The sequence below is a fragment of the Natrix helvetica genome (genome assembly GCF_964273705.1).
Source record: "Natrix helvetica genome assembly, chromosome: 3".
In the NCBI taxonomy this organism is placed as follows: domain Eukaryota; kingdom Metazoa; phylum Chordata; class Lepidosauria; order Squamata; family Natricidae; genus Natrix; species Natrix helvetica.
In genome coordinates, this window is record NC_138549.1 from 140,996,830 (window position 1) to 141,015,552 (window position 18,723).

The following is an 18,723-nucleotide window of genomic DNA, read 5'->3' on the forward strand; positions in this document are numbered from 1 at the left end:
AACCAAATTATGGTAGTCTAGTAGCTATAGAATGATAATGTGTTACTTTATTTAAAAACTATTCAGACACAAAAATTAACCTGGTTGCTCTATTTTTTCCAATTAATACCATTTTCCCTCTCCAAAATCCAATGATACAGCAAAATCTGAAAATTAATGTGTCAAAGCCCAATGGGCTTCTAACATTATCACAAATATCCTTTAATTTATCCATACTAACCAAGGGTTCATCATACGTCCTTATCTTAATTCTTGCTCACTAAAGAATTATTGCTAGTACTCAATTTATTGTCTTGCATAGTTTCCTTCTATTATATTCTGCTTTTGCCATGTTCAACAACCAAACTTTACGTTTTTATTCATGCATACCATTTCATGTTCACTGTTATCATGTTTTCTCTAAACCAAAAGTATACACTAAACGTAATTTCTGACATGAACATATTTCTCAATTAGTTGCTAAAGATCTCACCATTTTTTGACAAAAATACATGTGTTTTTTCAGGCACAGGTATGTACAGTGTTGGTAGAATCAAAGTTGCCTATGTCTCTAAACGTTTATTTAAATGGGTTGGTTCTAATGCATAACGGAATCATCCAAAACTAGGATTTATGACACAAGAAGACAAGAGGCAGAAGCAGAGCTTTGGTAAAAAGCAGAATTTATATTCTTTTATTTAAGTTATTTTAATCTTCTATATGAATATGCTACCATAATACCATTTTGGTCTCTTAAAGGATGTATTCTGGAACTATGAAATAGTAAGTTACTTAGATTATTGCAGTATATTTTTATTTATTCTTGGAAATAAATGTTAGCTTTTCAACTCATGAGACCCCCTATTACAATGCTTTCTCACTTCACTCCCAACAGAATTAAAAATTAATTTTTTATCCAGCATAGGAAAAAAAGCTTAATTGTGAACAGAGTTTAAAGTGTCTACTGTTTAATAGGTTTACTGCTCAGTACAGTGACAAAAATATTTAAAGGAATGCAAGAGTTTTCAATCAGCCCACATGTAGTACAGAAAGCCAAAACAAAATACGTGTGTGTGTATGCGCACGCACACAAACAGCAGGGGAGGGGGGGAGAGAGAACAAAGAAGGTTGGAGATCTGTCATACCTTTCCTGACCTCAGAACAGTTAGTTTGCTATGTTTTTTTAAAGAATAATTTGTACTACCAACTAGATTTACTGCAGAGTATATAAGGATGCATAGAAAAGAAACATTGGCAAGATTGCATGACAAATAAATACATGTATAGCAAACTTGTTAATTATTTTCAATTCATTCGATGGTTACTAATATTACAGGTAGTCCTTGCCTACCAAATTCAGCAACCATTTGAACTGGCAATGTGCTGAAAAAATAGTGACCAGTGCCCACATTTACGACCTTTCCAGCATCCCTGTCTCATGATCACCATTACAGTCTTTATGTGTTGTCCTGTGCCTGTGTTTTTCTCCCTCCACTTTCCAGAGTGGAGATATTGGAGAGGAAGAGATTACAAGAGAGTAACCAGGCAAACAATGGAGGATACTCTGGATTGTTTGGGAAGGGCATTTGTAGTTCCTATCCCTCAGTACAGTCAGGGCTGCTGGTGCCATTGCATTGCTTTTAATATGAATTCTCCATGGTATGCCTGCTTACTTTCCTGTAATTCCTTCCTCTTTAATGAATGTAAATACAAATTTTAATTCCCTTCTTGTTCATTATTTCAGCTACCCGGTAAGCATTCCAAATGATTTCTCACTTAGCAACCATTTTGCTTAATGACAAAACTGCCAGCCCAATTGTGGTTGCTAATGGAGGACTACCTATATTGCAGATAAATAATGAATGGAATGCCACGAGGAACAGTCTTAGCTCCCTATTCTTCAGTATGTTTGTTCATGATTTGATGAAGAGATTAAATTGGTGCTTCCAATATCAGCAAACGACAAAATTAGAAAGTTTGGACTTTAATTTGTCTTTTAGGGCATTGGTTACAAGACAAGAAGTCACATTTAAAACATTCTTATTGCACATTAGGTGAAAACTTGGGAGATATGAATCCTCTTCTTTCAGGGGCTTTCTGGGTATACATACTGTAGCTCTGTCACCTGCCTTGGTGTGGGATTTTGTAATTCTTGCTGCCCCCAGCTATTTTCTAGGCACTGTCTCATTTGGGTCCCCCTTTCTAACTCTTTCAGCAAGATAGAGGATTCCCACACTATGTGTTAATTTCTACTAATTTAAAAGGAAAAAGGAAAATAATATTAAATGCTATATTCACTTCTTGTGTCCAGAGAAAGCAATCTTTTATCTCCCTCCTACTTTGGAGACCAATCTATACTAATCTAACGAGATAAATGAAATTATCTTTATTAAAATGAGGAAAAGATAAACATTCCATTTTCACTTTGAGTGATGCATTACAAAACGATCAGTTGTGAAGGAAATAAAAATAGCAGTTATAATGATAAGAGGTATATTAGAGGAATTTATTTAGAAGTATCCCTATTGCAAAGAGATTCCAAGTTGCTGAATTGTTAAGATTGCATAGGAGCAAAAATACCAGAGTTAGTAAATTAGACTAAAAACTTGTAGTCAAAGTAAAAATAATAATATTCAATATTTCTAGTTAGATCCCTTATTTCCTAAAATGATCAGATCTCTAAAGCTATAATGCTTGGAATTTTTCATTCTTTTTCAGGCATTCAGGAATGCTATAGAGATGGAACAATGGGAATTCCAATGGAAAAAGAATATTAAATTTGCTTCAAATATTATATTGTGAGAATCAGTATGAGATGTTTTATTATATCTCATCATTATTGCAGTTACAATTGCCAAAATGAGCAACTTCTCCATAATGCCTGGAATGAGAAGAACAGATTAGATCCTTTTCTATATGTGTGGCAATGTTGCAAAGCCCAACAATAATGAAAAATAATCATTTTTGAAAGCCATAATTCCTTCCTGAAATTTTTAAATTAAATTTTACTAATCCATGTAAATCTTAAATTATACTGAAGTGTCATTGATATATTGAAACAGCTACAACAATTTTATTTGCTTTCTGTTGGAAAAGATCTTAGATCCTCTTTAAGAAACCATTATTTATTAAATTGCAGAAATATAATTTAATGTCAGAATAACTTTACTTTAAAATCTAATGTACAATTAAAACTTATTTAGAAACATTTTTACTATAATTCTACACATGGAATTGTGCCACATCTGAAATTTGAGTTTATATTTAAATTTGACGTATATGTGTACTCTTAATGCATTGTTCATTATCCGTAATTTGTCTTGTTTATTCTTACTGATTTTAATTGTTATCAAATGTTTTAAAACTTCAACAGAGATGTTTTCAAAAAATCAAATATGAAATGTTTCATAAAAATGGTGTATTTTAATATATCACATTTATGATATTTTAGACTTATGACTTGGTTGTACACTTCTATTTTAATTGATTAAACTATTTAGGATTGTTCTTATAATTATTATAATTTATATTTTTCTATAATCTTTTAAGCATGAATTACTATTATACTTTTCTCTAAAACTGTAACATGTATCTTTTCCAAACAATGAAATGGGGAAAAGTTGTAAGTCTCCCAAATAGGATAAAGCATAAAGGTTTCAGTTGATGAAAGTATGTGTGCTTCAAGCAGAATATCCTAAAATAGATTATTATGAAAACAGATTGCTATGAAAAAAAACCCAAGGAAGGTAGGTGAGATTTCTCTCTTCATTGGAAAAAGCTGCCACCAGGGGATGCTATTGTATTATATTTGAAATAAGGCAAGTTAGGCACAGTTTCCAAAGAGAAGTTAATAGTAAATAGTCCAAGGCTATTTCTGCCTTGTTTGTCAGAAGAGGATGCTGTTTTGAATGGATTAAGCTTCCATACACTTTTTCTTTAGGACTTGTATGTATGGACATTATCTTCATATTAGCAATGAACTTTACTGTAGTACAATAAAATCACAGCTAAAGTTACTGTGGATGAAGATCTGAAAAACCATAAAATAGTATTAGATATGTTTGTCATTTTGAGTTATCTATAAAAAATAATAAAGGCAGGATATAAATAAATAAAAATAAGTAAAAATAATCTTATATTATTTCTTTCAAAAGCCATGTATTTTCTTCTATGCATTAATGTGCCCAAAACTAAATGAATAATAAACCTGAGGTTATTTGTCCACTTGATTATTACTAACAAAATATCAATTTCGAGAGCATGCTTGTATTTAGTTTCAAAATGAAAATGTAATAATCAGGGTCATATTCTGTGGGAAAATGGTGGTTTTTAATTTCAGTAAACCTAAGGCCGGCTTCATATGAGTTTTCATGACATGTTGCTTTATGCAAGGAAATATATTTATGCGAGTCAACTTGCAGTAGCATCCCATTGTTTTAAAAGTCTTGATAAATTTTGAAAAAGATGGATCATAGACCCCAGGGTATCTATTTTCGAGTTTAAGCGAGTTTCGAGATGCGATATGAGACTCATGATCTAATAAGACGAGTGATTACCGAAAGGAAAAATGCTGGTATCAGATTGCGGGGGGGGGGGGGGAGCCCAACAATGCTTTTATTAAACGAAACTGTTTAACACTGTTACACTCCCGAGTCAAACTGGCCCTCCAACAGAGGGAATGTAGAGCGGGGTCCTGCCCAGTTTAATATACGCCAAGCGGGGAGGAGCGGCGGCAAGCAGGCAGGATCAGGTTTCACATCCTGATCCTGTCTGGCTTGGGACCGAGAGCCTTCGCTCACCCTGAGGGGCGCAGGGAGAAAAGTCTTGGAGTGCGGCCTGAGTGGAGAGATGGCGGCGGAAAAGTGAGTGTAGTTTGGGGAGAGAGGCAAAAAATTCGGGTCAAGGCACGAGGGGGGGGGGGCTCTCTCGGTCTGCCGCTTACCTGTTGAGCTGGGTGGGGCGCAGGGCTGGGCCCCAGGCGCTGCCAAAGTCTCTCGAAACGCCGCCGCCGCCATTCCGCGCTCCTTTTTGCAGGCAGCGCGCGGCTGGAGAATCTCGGAGGGGTGAGGGAAGAGACCGAAACAACTTTGGGCGTTTCGTTTGCAGGACCTAAACTAGCAAAGGGCTCGGGGAGTTTCCCAGGAGTTTTTCGGCTTGGAGCTCAGTCGAGGCTAAAGAGGCAAAAGACAGTACGCGAGATGGCGGTGGAAGAGAAAGTTTACGGTGAAGAAGTGGGTTAGGGGCTTAGCTGTGCGGGCTGAGGGGTAGTTTACCTTCACCCCTTGCCTTTTCTAATTGTCTAATGGTTGCGCGTTTGCTTTTGGAGAAAGATACACTTTGGCCGCCTTTAAAATAAGTGGCGTTTGGAGAATAAAGCTTTGTGGAACAGCAATGTAAGTTTTTCTCTTTGGCCTCAATAAATAAGGCTGGATAGATAGATATAGGGATATATCCTCCTTAACCGCTATATATATTATCCTGTTGACATGTGTGAGCGGAACTATTGTGGTTTACAATCAGTGGGTTTTGACAAAATTCATTGTGAATTGGGTCAATACAGTTTGTTCAAACCATCTGAAACACAATCATCATAAATAGTATTTCTGCTCCTGGTAACAGAGCTAGAATTCTTCTTTCTTCCATATTAAAGAAAGGTTACTTCTTGTCATTGCTAATTAATCCTTTTGGTTGTGAGTTTTATAACTAGAGGATATTGACTACAGTGCAGTAGATATTTTTTTAATGTCACTTCTATTAATATTTACATACGCATTACTGTGGTTTAGATATTCAGTAAGAAATGCTGTTAATGTTCTTTTTGCAGTTCATTTCCAATTTACAGTACATAATAGAAAGAATCTTTTTCTTCATGATTTGTTTTTGATTAATGTCAGGAATATTTTAGAATATATGTATAATATCTTCATAGATTTTGTCGGAGGATAGTTTGTGATTAATAATAATAAAATGGATGGTTATCAGTGACCCTTTCATAGCAGAGAAAGATAATTTCTATTTTGTAATTGAATTTTAGCCTACTGCATATTCCATCTCCTATCTAAGGGCAAAACCAGGATATTTCTTTGTGCCTTTGATTTGACTCTCACATTTCAGGAAACATGAAAAATTGTGTGTGTGTGGGGGGGGGACCTAACTGGAGGCATGCAGTATTAACTATTCAGATTAGGAACTGTCAGGTCCTGAGATAATTTCAAGTCCATAAAATATAAATCACTTTGGGGGCCAAAAAGGACAGATAATTTGAAACTTTTCATATATTGAACTCCTAAATTTGTAAATACATTATTTTGAAACTATATTCTTTATTTTTTCCAAAATATACTTACATTCTATTATATTTGTGAAACTAGGCAAAATCATAGGATTGCAAGGAACCTTGGAGTCTTCTAGTCCAACCCCCCCCCCCCCCTGTGCAAAGCAGGATTCCCTCATAGCATTTTGGGCAAATGGTTGTCCAATTGTTCCTTGAAAAATCTCCCAAGGACAGGACACGAGCAACTCTGTGGCAAGCTGTTCCACTGTTAGGAAATTCTTCCTCATTTCCAAATTGGATCTCCCTCTGACTAGCTTCTGCCCATTCCTTCTCATCCTACCCCAGGTTCTATGGAGAATAAACCAACCCCCATTTCCCTGTGACAGCCTTCAAGTCTCCTCTCAGTCTCCACTCACTCTTTATTTACTTAAGCTAAGCATACTTAGTTCCTTTATTTAGGCACTCTTCAAAGGATTTAATCTCCAGATCCAGTATCATCTTTTGTTGCTATTATCTGTCCTCTTTCTAGGGCCTCAACATCTTATTTGTATTGTGACCAGAATTGGACACAGTATTCCAAATCTGGCCTCACTGGTGCCTTATAGAGAGTACTATCATTTCTCTTGATCTTGATACTCTGTTGATGCAGCACTGTGTTGGCTTTTTTGGCAGCTGTAGGATGCTCCTTCTGGTAGGGCAAACTAATCCCATCAGGATGAGCCGTTTTCTCAGATAGCCTGGATCATGCCATGAAGGGCTTTAAAGGTGATAACTAACACCTTGAATTGGACCCAGAAGCAAACTGGCTGTCAGTGAGCTCACAGAACAGCAATATAACATGAGCCATCCTAGGAACCCTAAGAACTGCCTGCGCAGCTGCGTTTTGCATCAGCTGAAGCTTCTGAATATTCTGTATCCAGAAGCTAAAGTCTGCCCACCTGGGAGCATCAGCAAATTAGATAATTAGAGCCTATAGTTTAAGAAATGAAACAAATGGTGTATAATGTAAAATATTCTCTAAAGAACCTAAATCAGGAACATCAGAATTACTGATTAAAGATTTGATATATTTCCAGTGTAAAGTAAGGCAATAATACCCAATCAATAAGACTCACAAAATTCAGTGTTATTTGCTTCCAAATAAGTGCATATAAATTTGAGCCTAACTTAACAAAGCAACAGAATGGTTTAAAATTAAGTTCCAATCTGTTTAGTAAGGCATACTTCTTTGGGTTAGTCATTAACTCTTACCCCAATTTACTTTAAGAATTCTTCTTGTAAAAGTAAAATTGGAGGACAGAGTATATTATTTTGTGTTCCTAGAGTAGGAACATATAACTTCAATACATTTTATTTTTTATTATTTAATAAATTTAATTTTTGAGGCCATAGTCATGGACATTTAGGAATATAGCCTCATATGTCATACCTCAGATATATTATCAAATCCTATCACCATTTATGACTCCCAATCTTGCTAAAATATTTAAAAGAGTTAATTGAGATGTGACCACTTAAATTTCTTAATACAAATTAATTACTTTATCACCAAATCCTGTCAAAATCTGCACCAAAGAATACTTGGAGTCTTAAATGGTTCACAATAATTAGAACATTATAAGTAAACTTACCTAACTTCAGGTGGATTAGTAAATAGAGTTTCATAAAGGGAATAAACGTATCTAAGTATATACTTTTATTTTGCATTTATTTTCAAACAGATGAGTGACAGTTTATTTATCCTGCAAAGTGATCTCTAGGTTAGAGATCCAGTTTGCATAGAGTAGCCATGTAAATGCTTGCTAAAGGGATTCGTTGTGTTTGTGGCATTCTGGCCAGGGTCACCTAATGGTGTATTCCTCCCTGCGCATAATGTTATAACATACTGCTAAGTACAGCACTAATGTCCTTAGCTGTAACAGAGAATACCAAATTTGGCATCGGAGAGCTAAGGCTGGAAATCTTATCTAACCTGTCCATCTTAACTCAAAAGGTTTTTGTGGAAATGATTGATTCAACAAATCATGAGCAGCAGAGCTCAGTACTTATGAACCCATGCCTTATGGAAGATTGTGAACTGGATTATGAGTATTATAAATGGTAAAGTATAAAGCCTAAGGAAAATGAGACATTATTGATGCAAATAATTGAAAAAGCCAAAGAATGCCGAAAATAAGTCAGTATGTGCTTCATTGGTTATATAAAGGCATTTAGTTGTGGAAAGTTCTCTGAAAAATAAAAATTCCAGAATATCTCATTGTCTTCATGACAAACTTCTAAACCAGTGGTTCTCAACCTTCCCAATGCCGCGACCCTTTAATACAGTTCCACATGTTGTGGTGACCCCCAACCATAAAATTGGTGTCTCGGTTCCTAAGACCATCGAAAATATGTGTTTTGTAATGGTCTTAGGCGACCCCTGTGAAAGGGTCTTTCGACCTCCAAAGGAGTCCCGACCCATAGGTTGAGAACCACTGTTCTAAACAGATCAGGCAGTCATAGAATAGACAGAACATGGTGAAAAGGAGTGGTTTCAGATTGGCAAAGCTGTGGTGTTAACGCTGCATACTTTTACTCTATTTATGCCTTTTTAATGATAGTTGTAATGTTAAGTGTTCATTTCAAGTCCTTCAAGCTAATAGAACCTGGAAACCTGGAAGGTCTCTACTGTTGATACTGTGTTGCCTAATATTGTAAGCAGTGATAGAATAGGAGAGTGTCTTCTAAAATCTACTATCATCTCTACAGTTTTAAGAGAGTTCAGCTCCAGATTGTCCCGGTTGCACCACAGAGCCAGTTTTTCTACTCTCCTCTGTATGCAGACTCATCATCATCTTGAATGAGACCAATGACTGTTGTGTCATCTGCAAACTTCAGTACTTTAACAGAGGGATACTTCAAGATGAGTCATTGGCATAGAGAGAAAATAGTAATGGAGAGAGCACACTGTGCTAATTGAATAGTATTCCCTAGCTTCATCTTCTGCTTTCAGGCTCAGCTAGGTGAGTCAGTTTAGAGGAGGGTTTTAGGAATGATAGTGTTGAATGTCAAGCTGAAGTTTACAAAAAGGGCCCTTACATAGTTGTTTGGGGATTCAAGATGTTGTAAAATGTAGTGCGGTGCCATATGGACAGCATCATCTGCTGATCTATTTGCACAATAGGCAAATTGAAAGATGTCTAGCAGCAGTTCTGTGATAGTTTTCAAGTGGGCCAACACTGAGCTTTAGAGGGTTTTTTATAATTATGGATGTCAGAGCCACCTGTTTGTAGTCATTCAACTCTTTGATGGAGGTCTTCTTGGGCTCTTTTACTTTACGTGGTTCATTTTTATTTTTATTTTGTATTGTTAATATAGATAGTTGTTGCTATAAAATTTATTCAGAGATATCTATCTTCTCTGAAAACTTTTTAACTCTTTGTTTTCTTTTTATCCCATTATAAATATTTTGGTTTTTTTCTTGTCCTTTCTCTTAAAATTCAGTAGTGTCTTGTATAAGATAACTCCTAATGAAAACTTGTATCTCCAAAAGTTCTCAATTTAATGTTTTTATTTAAATTGGCTTTTTAAACAAAACTTAAATTTTTTATAAACCTGCATGATTGCTTCTTTTTCTAACGTTTCCTTTAATCTCCATCTACAAAAAATAGGTTTTCTTTCATAAATTGAACTCATAGGATTATGACTTGAAAAAGTGTTGGGTTAGTATCTCTACTTTAGAAATCTTAGTAGCCAAGTCTTTTGAAATCTAAATTGTTATCTATTCTTGAGAATCTAGATGTATGTGTTTCTGAAAAGCAGATACACTCTTGAACTGCCATTTTTGGTCACATATATCAATCAATCCTAAATTGTCCAACAAATTAAAAATAAAACTTCTGATAATTGACCTTGAGTAATTTTAGTATTTTTCTCTGAAGTTCTTTCTAGTTGTGAGAAGATGCCCCTCTTCTAGCACCTGTCATCAATTTTCATAAGAAAAACCTATTAGCCTCTCTATAAGTCATTTGTACAACATCACTTTATCCTTGTTTGGAGCATAAATTACCAACACGATTGTCTTAATCCAATGTAATCTAACTTCTACCACAACAAACCAAAGCATCCTTATTAGTCAGTACAAGTTCTGGTTTTGGTTGGGATTTAATATTCAAAACAATTCCATTCCCTTTTCACTCATTTTTTTGCTAATCAAATAGTTTGTATCCTTTTTTCTAATATGAGTCTCTTGTAAGCAAATAATTTCTTGTTTTGTTTCAAATATTTTTTTCATTTGAGGAACATATGTTCCAATTATACTTTATGTTAAACATTTGAATCCATAATCAAGTCAAAAATTTAGAAAAATAAATATATGAGCACCTAGTTCAATATTATCTATTTCAAATTCATATTTCATCTGTTGCATCTGATACCTCAATTTGAATTTTCCTCCAATTTTTCCTTTTCCTTGTTCATTTCTTGTTCTGCTCAATCTAGAATTTATTCTATAAGCTTTATTGATTTCTGCTTCAGTGTCCTCTTTCTAATCCAAATAGATGCATATGGCTTTAGTAATCCTTTCTCTAATATCTTCTCCATCTTGGTGGAGATAGCATCCAGGAATGGGTTGACCTCCTCTGCTCGCTGATTGGACTTTGTCTGTCAGAGCTATTAGGACACTCTCCTGTTTCTAGGGCTTCCCAGCTTTTGACTCAGTCTCTCAGCAGGACAGAAGTGTCAGTCCTTCTCTGAGCTACGTAGTAGTAGTAAGTAGTAAGTAGTAAGTAGTTGACTCCCTTTCCTAGGTAGAGTCACTGGTTTTCCCTCGGGGGCAGAGCTTCAGCTGAAGCCTGAGGAGCTCCTATCAAGCAGAAAATTGACAGGTAGATATATTGATAGCCCACAGAGTCTCACACTCTGTTTAGCACCTCCTCAGAGGCTCTTAAACAACAGAGAGGGCAAAGAATATCCTTCAGGCTCCAAGCCAGCTGAATTTAGTGAGTTCAAGCCTCCCTAGTCTCCCAAAAGTGTTCAGTTGGGTGAGCGGAGTTGTGCACCACTTAGTGATTCCCCCAACTTCGGTGGCAAGCTGCAGCAGCCATTTTAAGAGCTTTGCGCTCTTTTACAGGTTAAAAGATCAGAGTGGATAGCGGTCACGAGTGAGGCTTCATGCCACTATCACAAGGCTGCACGGGGCATCGGAATCCTCCAATTCAAACGATATGTGAAAAGTCACGAGACTCAAGGTCCTTTAGAAAGTGCAGCTCCAAGTCAGCCAGAAAAGCTGGGCAGCCCCATAAGAGCTCTAAAGCTGCCCAAAAAGATGAGAGTAGGAGGCAGAGAGCTCTGGAGAGAATCTGTGCTAGAGCTGTAAGCAGACAATCTTTCCTGTCAGAGGTAAGGGCTGAGACAATGAACCAAGCCCATTAGATATGTTGCAACTACCATGTTTCCCCAGAAGGAGCTAGAGAGCAGGATGTTCCCCACTGCTACATTTTACCTAGCAACAGTGCAGCACTAGGAATCAATGACTGATTTACGCATTTTAGTGGCCTCTTCTGTCCAGGCCAGTGGGACAGCCAGAGCTATTCCAAAGGCCACCTTTACTCCTACAGCAGCTGGCCTTCACCCTGAGACGGGGTCCCCAGCCCCTGTACAAGGCAATGTGCAGGCCATCATATCAGAGGTTATAAGGCAGGGCTTTGCTACGGAGCTCCAACAATGCAGGAGGGCTTCAGTAGGGTCAGGTTCTTTCTTGGCCCCGCACCACGATACCAATCCCCATTTCCAAGGGGAATTTCCGAAATGTCCTGAACCATACTCTCCAGTTCCTTTTCACAGAAGCCAGTCTCATGTCTCTGAGGAAGAGGAAGGACAAAAAGAACTATAGCTATCAGCATAGCCTTTTTTGGTCACTGCTGTTCAAGGCATGAAACTCAGTTCGGCTGGGTTCTACTTCAACACAGGCAGAATCCAGCAATCCTGATCCTAAAACTACTGTTTTCTCTAAGGCGACCGCTGAGGCTGGGATCATTCCATCACCTCAGCTATTGATCAATGTAGTCCAATGACAGTGGTCTTCCCTGGGGACAGCAATCAATCCATTGTCTGTGGACAACAGATTTTATAATGTGGCTCTGGATTTATCTAAAATCCTTCAGATCCCTAAAGTGGATGTGCCGGTGGCATCCCTGCATACTTCAGCCACTATGCCTGGAGAGCGTGAAGAAAACCTCAGGCCAGAGAACAAAAGGGCAGAATAGACACTGCAGCGAGCCCATCAGGCAGCAGCTTGGGCGGTCTGCATTTCAATGACCACCTGATTCTACAACAGAGCTCTCTTGCTTTGGCTGTGCCAGATGCAAGAGAGAATCCTGGTGGCCGATGTCAGATCGCATAGGATTTGAACAAGTTGGTGGCCGCAATTCAATTCTCGGTGGACGCCATGCTCTTTGCTGCAAAATTTGCTTCTCACTTCATTGGCTTCACGGTGGTGACCCGGCGCTTGCTCTGACTAAGGCAATGGCAGGCTGATACCTGCCACAATTGGTGGCTGGCTCGTCACCTTTCATAGGAGAGCATCTCTGCAGAAATTCTTAACCCCTTCCTCATTGAGTCCAGGGACAAAAGGAAGATTTTGCCATCCATCAACAGGAAGGGCCTTTTTCATCCATCCCTGTATTTCAACTGGTTTTCCTTTCAGGGCCAAACCTCAGAGCCCGGGGCTACTTGCTCACAGGGGTGGGGGTTCTTTCCTAAACAACGATAATACTCAGACAGACGGTACTAAGGTAGACAGGCTAGTGGTCCTTTTGGGGTGTAGGAGGTCGTCCCTTTTGTTGCCCCAAGTAGCTGCTCTTCTAACCCTCCCATTGGGGATTGCCTGGTTCTATTTGCCGACCGCTGAGATGAGACTACATCTGTTGTCTGGGTCAGGGAGACTGTGAGGTCAGGCCTCCCTCTGGAATTACTTTTCACACCCCTGAGGTTCTTCATCCATTGCCCTGTGTCAAGGGATCCTTCTAAAAGGGAGTTTATGAATTCAGTGATACAGCATCCACTGGACATTGATGCCATCCAGCTGATCCCAGAGGGGCAACACGGGCAAGGGTTCTATTCGATCCTGTTTGTAATTCCAAAGACCTTATGGGGTGGTGAGCTATTCTAGACCTCAAGAGACTGAATCATCATGTGGTATATCGTTGGTTCAAGATGCAGTCTCCATACAATTCTGGGGGGCATTTGGCACGGCAACTTCCTCTTATCCATTGATCTTACTGCGGCCTATTTGCATATTCCTCAGCACCGGCAATATCTCTAGTTTCCATTGCCTCAGCACCGGCAATATCTCTAGTTTCAATATGTGGGGCACCATTATTTCGTTGTATTTAAGTACAATGACAATAAAGATTATACTTACTAATATAGAGACCTACCATTTGGTCTATCTTCAGTACCAAGGGTGTTTACGAAGATTCTGGCTGCGTTGGCAGCGCATCTTCGGGCCATGTCCGTACGTGTCCATTGCTACCAGGATGATACTGATCCAGTCCTCCTTGGCCCTTCAGGTTACGGTGGACTTGAGAATCACCATCCAGGCACTACAGCACCACGGGTTCTCTATCAATATAGAGAAGAGTCATTTCACTCCCACCAACTGCCTACTCCATCTGGGAGCAATCATTGATACCTTAGTATGCAGGTTCTATCTGTCCCAGGAGAGACAGTACAGCCTCAAAGACTTGGCAGGCTGAGTTAACAGGGAACAGACCGTGTCCTTTGCCATGCTCTCACAGCTCCTTGGCAAGATGGTGACCTGTATTTCCATGGTTCCCTAGGCACGCCTGCATGCCATGGATCTTCAATGGTTTCTTTTGCCTTTTCAAAGGACAGACAGGAGCAACTCGATGGCCAGGGCCCGAGTTTCATTGGAAGTCATCCAATCTCTCCATTGGTGGATGTCTCCGGCCATTTCCAAGGGCTGTCTCTTCAAGGAACCTGAGCGAATGACTGTCACCACAGATGCCAGCTGGGGTGCCTACCTTCAGTCACAGATGGCCCAAGGGCAGTGAGGCCAGAGGTACCGAGACAGAAGCATCAACTGGTTGGAGTTACGGGCGGCCGATTTGGCCCTATGGCAGTTCCAACAATCCATCTCTGGAAGGCACATCCTCGTTCTGACGGACAGCTTAGCCACCAAAGCCCACATCAATCATCATGGAGGGACCCGATCCAGATCTGTCATGCAGAAGGCCAGACAACTGGGTTTCTGGGCAGAAAGGCATCTGCTATCCTTCGTGGCAGAGCATATCTCTGGGGTGGCAAACGTTCATGTGGGCTGGCTCAGCAGAGCCTCAATTGACCACGCAGAGTGGCACCTGCACATGTCACTATTCTGGAACTCACGGACCGTTTCGGCCTCCCGATAGTAGATCTATTTGCCACCCCAGACAATTTGCAACTGCAGAGTTTTTATGCCCGGTTCCCAGCTCCAGGGGCAGAGGGGGCCGATGCTGTCCAATCTCATTGTCTCCAGGTCTCATGTATCTTCCCTCCTTTTCCCCTTATCCCAATGGTGATATGGAAGGTAATATCAAAGAGAGATGAGGTTCTTCTCCTTGGCCCTCACTGGCCCAGGCAGCTGTGGTTTGCCGACCTGGTGAACCTGTCGGTAGCTGCCCTGGAGGATTCCTCAGGACAAGATCTCACTCAGCCAGGGGGCTCTGGTTTATCCAGAATCACAGTGGCTCCATCTGACCGCCTGACACTTGAATGGAGCATCTTGAGGGAGGACAATCTCCTCCAGGGTCATTAAGACCATCCAGGCTTCTAGGCCCTCCACGGACTGCATATATAATTCTACTTGGCGATCCTTTTGCAGTTGGTGTGAGGGGAAGGGTCTCTCTTCCACACGGGTGGCTGTGCCCCAGATCTTGGATTTTCTCCACGATGGCCTAGACAAGCAGCTATCACCAAACACTATCAGGAGACATGTCGTAGCACTGGATTCAGTGCTGACATGTGGGGCTCTACAGCCCCTCACGCAGCACCCCACAGTGTGTCGATTTCTAAAGGGAGCAGCCAAACTGAGACCACCGGTGGTGTACAGGTATCCCACCTGGGACCTGTTAAACTCACTCACTGGATCCCCCTTTGAGCCATTGCGGAAGGCCACCTTACGTTTCCTCACTCTTAAGGTGGCATTCCTCGCAATAATCACATCAGCCAGGAGGATTTTGGAATTACAGGCCCTCTCCATGAGGGAGGACCTCTGTATTTTCCACCCAGACAGGGTAATACTATGTCTGGATCCCTCCTTCATCCCCAAGGTGTGCACCTGGTTCTACTGGGCTCAGGAACTGTTTCTGACAAACTTCTGCTTGGCTACTTCTCACCCCCTGGAGAAGAAGTGGCACACCTTGGACGTCAGGAATGCTCTCAGGATTTATATAAAGAGGACTTCCTCCTTTAGGAAATCAGAGTCTCTATTCCTATCCTTCCGGCCATCATCATTAGGCAGGAAAGTGACGTTGACAATGATAGGGTGGTGGTTATGGGCGTGCATAGCCAAAGCTTATGAGCTGCAGGCATTGCCGTTACCTGGTCGCATCATAGCACATTCCACCAGGAGGGCAGCTATGACTCTGGTGTGGGCCATGCAAGCATCTTTAGAAGAGGTCTGTCGAGCGGCCACTTGGCCCACTCCTACCTTCATGAAAAACTATAAACTGGACAGTTTTGCCTTCGCCGAAGCAGCATTTGGCCAACGGGTGCTGCAAAGTATTCATACGGAACGGGGGACGTCAGACCAGACGGCGGCCCACCCTTAAGGACAAGCCAGCTTCTCCTGAATGCTATCTCCACCAAGATGGAGAAGGGACATTGGTCTTACCTGATACGTCTCTTCTCTTACGGTGGAGATAGCATAAAGCCCCTCCCTGAAGACTGGTCATTGATCCGGGAGAGAAGTACTACACAGCAAGACACGTTGGGTCTGTCTCTTCAACTTCACCAAAAGCTGGGAAGCCCTAGCAACGGGAGTGTCCTAACAGCTCTGACAGACTCAGTCCAATCAGCGAGCAGACAAGGTCAACCCATTCCTGGGTGCTATCTCCACCATACGAGAAGAGGCGTATCAGGTAAGACCAACTCCCCATCTCTGAATTTTCAAAGATTGTTCTAAGTTTTAAACAAAATTCCTTCTTTCTCCGTTCCAATGGAGCAAAGTTATCTAATATTCTTTCTAACTTTCTGTCTAATTTGTGTCTTGCGCTCTGAAATTTCCATTTTGTCAGTAATCTGTTATAGTTCTCTAGACATTTGTTTTGGAGTTTTCTTCTCCACAAATTCAACAAGCGATTTAACTTATTACTCAATTTCTCAAATACATTCTGAAATAAATCATTCATTTCTCTGCAGAAAGCTCTAACAATCCCCTTCTGCTTTCCATTATTGTTGTTTTTCTAATAGTTGCCATTATGATCCAAAAGTAAAAATGAGTCAAACAAGAGAAAGGAAAAAGTGAACTATCCCTCCCCTATTTTTTTATTTTGTATTTTTGTTCCTTTAATATTTTCATCTCTAATAGCACTCCCTAATTTCAATCTACTTCACTATCTACCTCTCCAGAGCAATGAATCATCAGTTTGACTCATATTAAATTTATCTTTTGTTTTGTAAAATCTGCCAATTGCTTGCGTTTTTAATAGTAAGCGGGAAAAAAACCCACAAACCATTCTCATGAAGATTCAGTCTGTCTAATTTAATTCAATAGCATCTCTTTGAAATAACTAAACCTAAATATAATTAAGTAGTGAGGATGACTGAACTGTATGTATATTGAGACTGTTACACCTATGAACTTAGATGTGATCCTGTGACTTCCAGCCACTTAACTCATGGGCCTCATGCAAAAATCTCTATTACTACAGGTTACTCATGAGGAGCAGCTGTCCAAAGTGTCTCACAATCTGTCCTTTGTCTGCCGAGATTTTACCAGCCACTCACTGTTTGCCCTCTGACTGCTGTTCTTAGGCATAATATCTCCACTGCTTCAAAGATGCCTAGTCCGCTATGATGCTCATTGGTAGTGATGCAGTCTGAACTATAAAATGGATATGGGATGAATGTTCATGTTTAAGATGGAAAAAAGCCCCATGTATTAAAATTGTAGAATCCATTACTGTGGATATCATCAATGGATCACTTCCAAGTCGTCTAGAAGCCACTGACAAAAATATTAATTCTCCATGCAAAAGAAAAAAAAATATTTTTCTTTATTTTACTTTATACATGATTTGGACAAAGATGTATTCAAATGAAGAATTGCTGATGTCAAGTTTGTTTATTTTTGAATATGTAAAAAGAGAAGACTCTCAAGGAGTGGTGTGATGGCCTAGAGGTGGAGCTATAATCTCACAATCAGGGGGCTGTGAGTTCAATCATAGATAGAGGCAGATATTTCTCTCTCTGGGCACAATGAGTAAATCTGCTGAACAAAATTCCTCATTGGCGACAGGAAGGGCATTCAGTCATTAAACATTCTGCTAGCTCCATTCAGTTGACCAGACTCCACCCTGCAAGAGATTATGGGGTCGTTAAAAGATGATGATAATGATGAAGAGACAAGACTATCTATTTTATTTAATTGCACAATTACACCTGCCTTTCTGCTTAGCTTAACATATCAATCTCAAATGGATTTGAAAATTTTAAAAAAATTCACAGAGGCATAAGATATATAGGCCTGACTTGTTTTAATATTAGACATTTTGGAATCTGTCCAAAATAAGAGTGCTGCTTTGTGTGCAATAGAATATAGTATTCCTGCACACCAAGATTATTATTCTGTAATGTCATTTGTGAATTTGTAATTTTTTTCCTGACAGTTCCCCTTGAAACTCTGGAGAACAAAAAAACCTATTGGTACGTTCAGAACAGATGATCAATTCCCAGTTAATTGAACCCAACTGCTGGATTTGCATAATTGAAACCCAAACTAAACTATACAATCAGAATTGCTTGACATATTAAACTGTAAATTAGTTGACACATTTTAACCAAGTGTGCTGTATGAACCATTTTCTCATCCAGTTTGTATCTGTATCATTATCGTTATCACTGCCACTTTATCAAACCAATCAATTCAAAGAGGAGTTGTGGAGAAAAATAGGAGGAGAGAGCACTACACAGACCCCTTGTGCTCTTCTACAAAAAAGAACTAATTGGGTCAAAGGTTGGAGAATCACTATGCCAAGAGCACAAACAGTATTGAAGAGCCTAAAATAAATTGAGTTTAATCACAGTTGAATAATGCTTGAGGGACTGGAGGTCCCAATTCAGCCTACTCATTTGATAGCAGAAGACCTGCTGGCGACATTGTGATGTCACTGGAAGGTTGTCCCCCATTCTTTGCCTGTTTGGAGTGTTTAATACAATGTTTAACAGGAAAGTATATTTTATAGATTTGAATTGGAGTCAGATGATGA

The 18,723-nt window shown here is 39.6% G+C and overlaps 1 protein-coding gene across 7 annotated transcripts in view; it reads left to right on the forward strand.

Annotated features, from left to right (window-relative positions):
* The first annotated feature begins 4,711 nt into the window (after positions 1 to 4,711).
* Positions 4,712 to 18,723, forward strand: part of LOC309389330 (rho GTPase-activating protein 39-like) — a 79,765-nt gene continuing 65,753 nt past the window's right edge. Inside the window, exons 1-2 of one of the 7 annotated variants that reach the window (XM_081947569.1) lie at positions 4,718 to 4,841; positions 5,086 to 5,202. Coding sequence is in view for 1 of the 7 variants with exons in the window: in XM_081947566.1 (XP_081803692.1) it covers positions 4,828 to 4,841 (14 nt within the window). In the remaining 6 variants the exon portion in view is untranslated. Of the gene's footprint in view, positions 4,842 to 5,000; positions 5,211 to 5,230; positions 5,373 to 18,723 lie in introns of those variants that run through there. The other 6 variants (XM_081947566.1, XM_081947570.1, XM_081947568.1 and 3 more) reach the window with 6 other exon arrangements.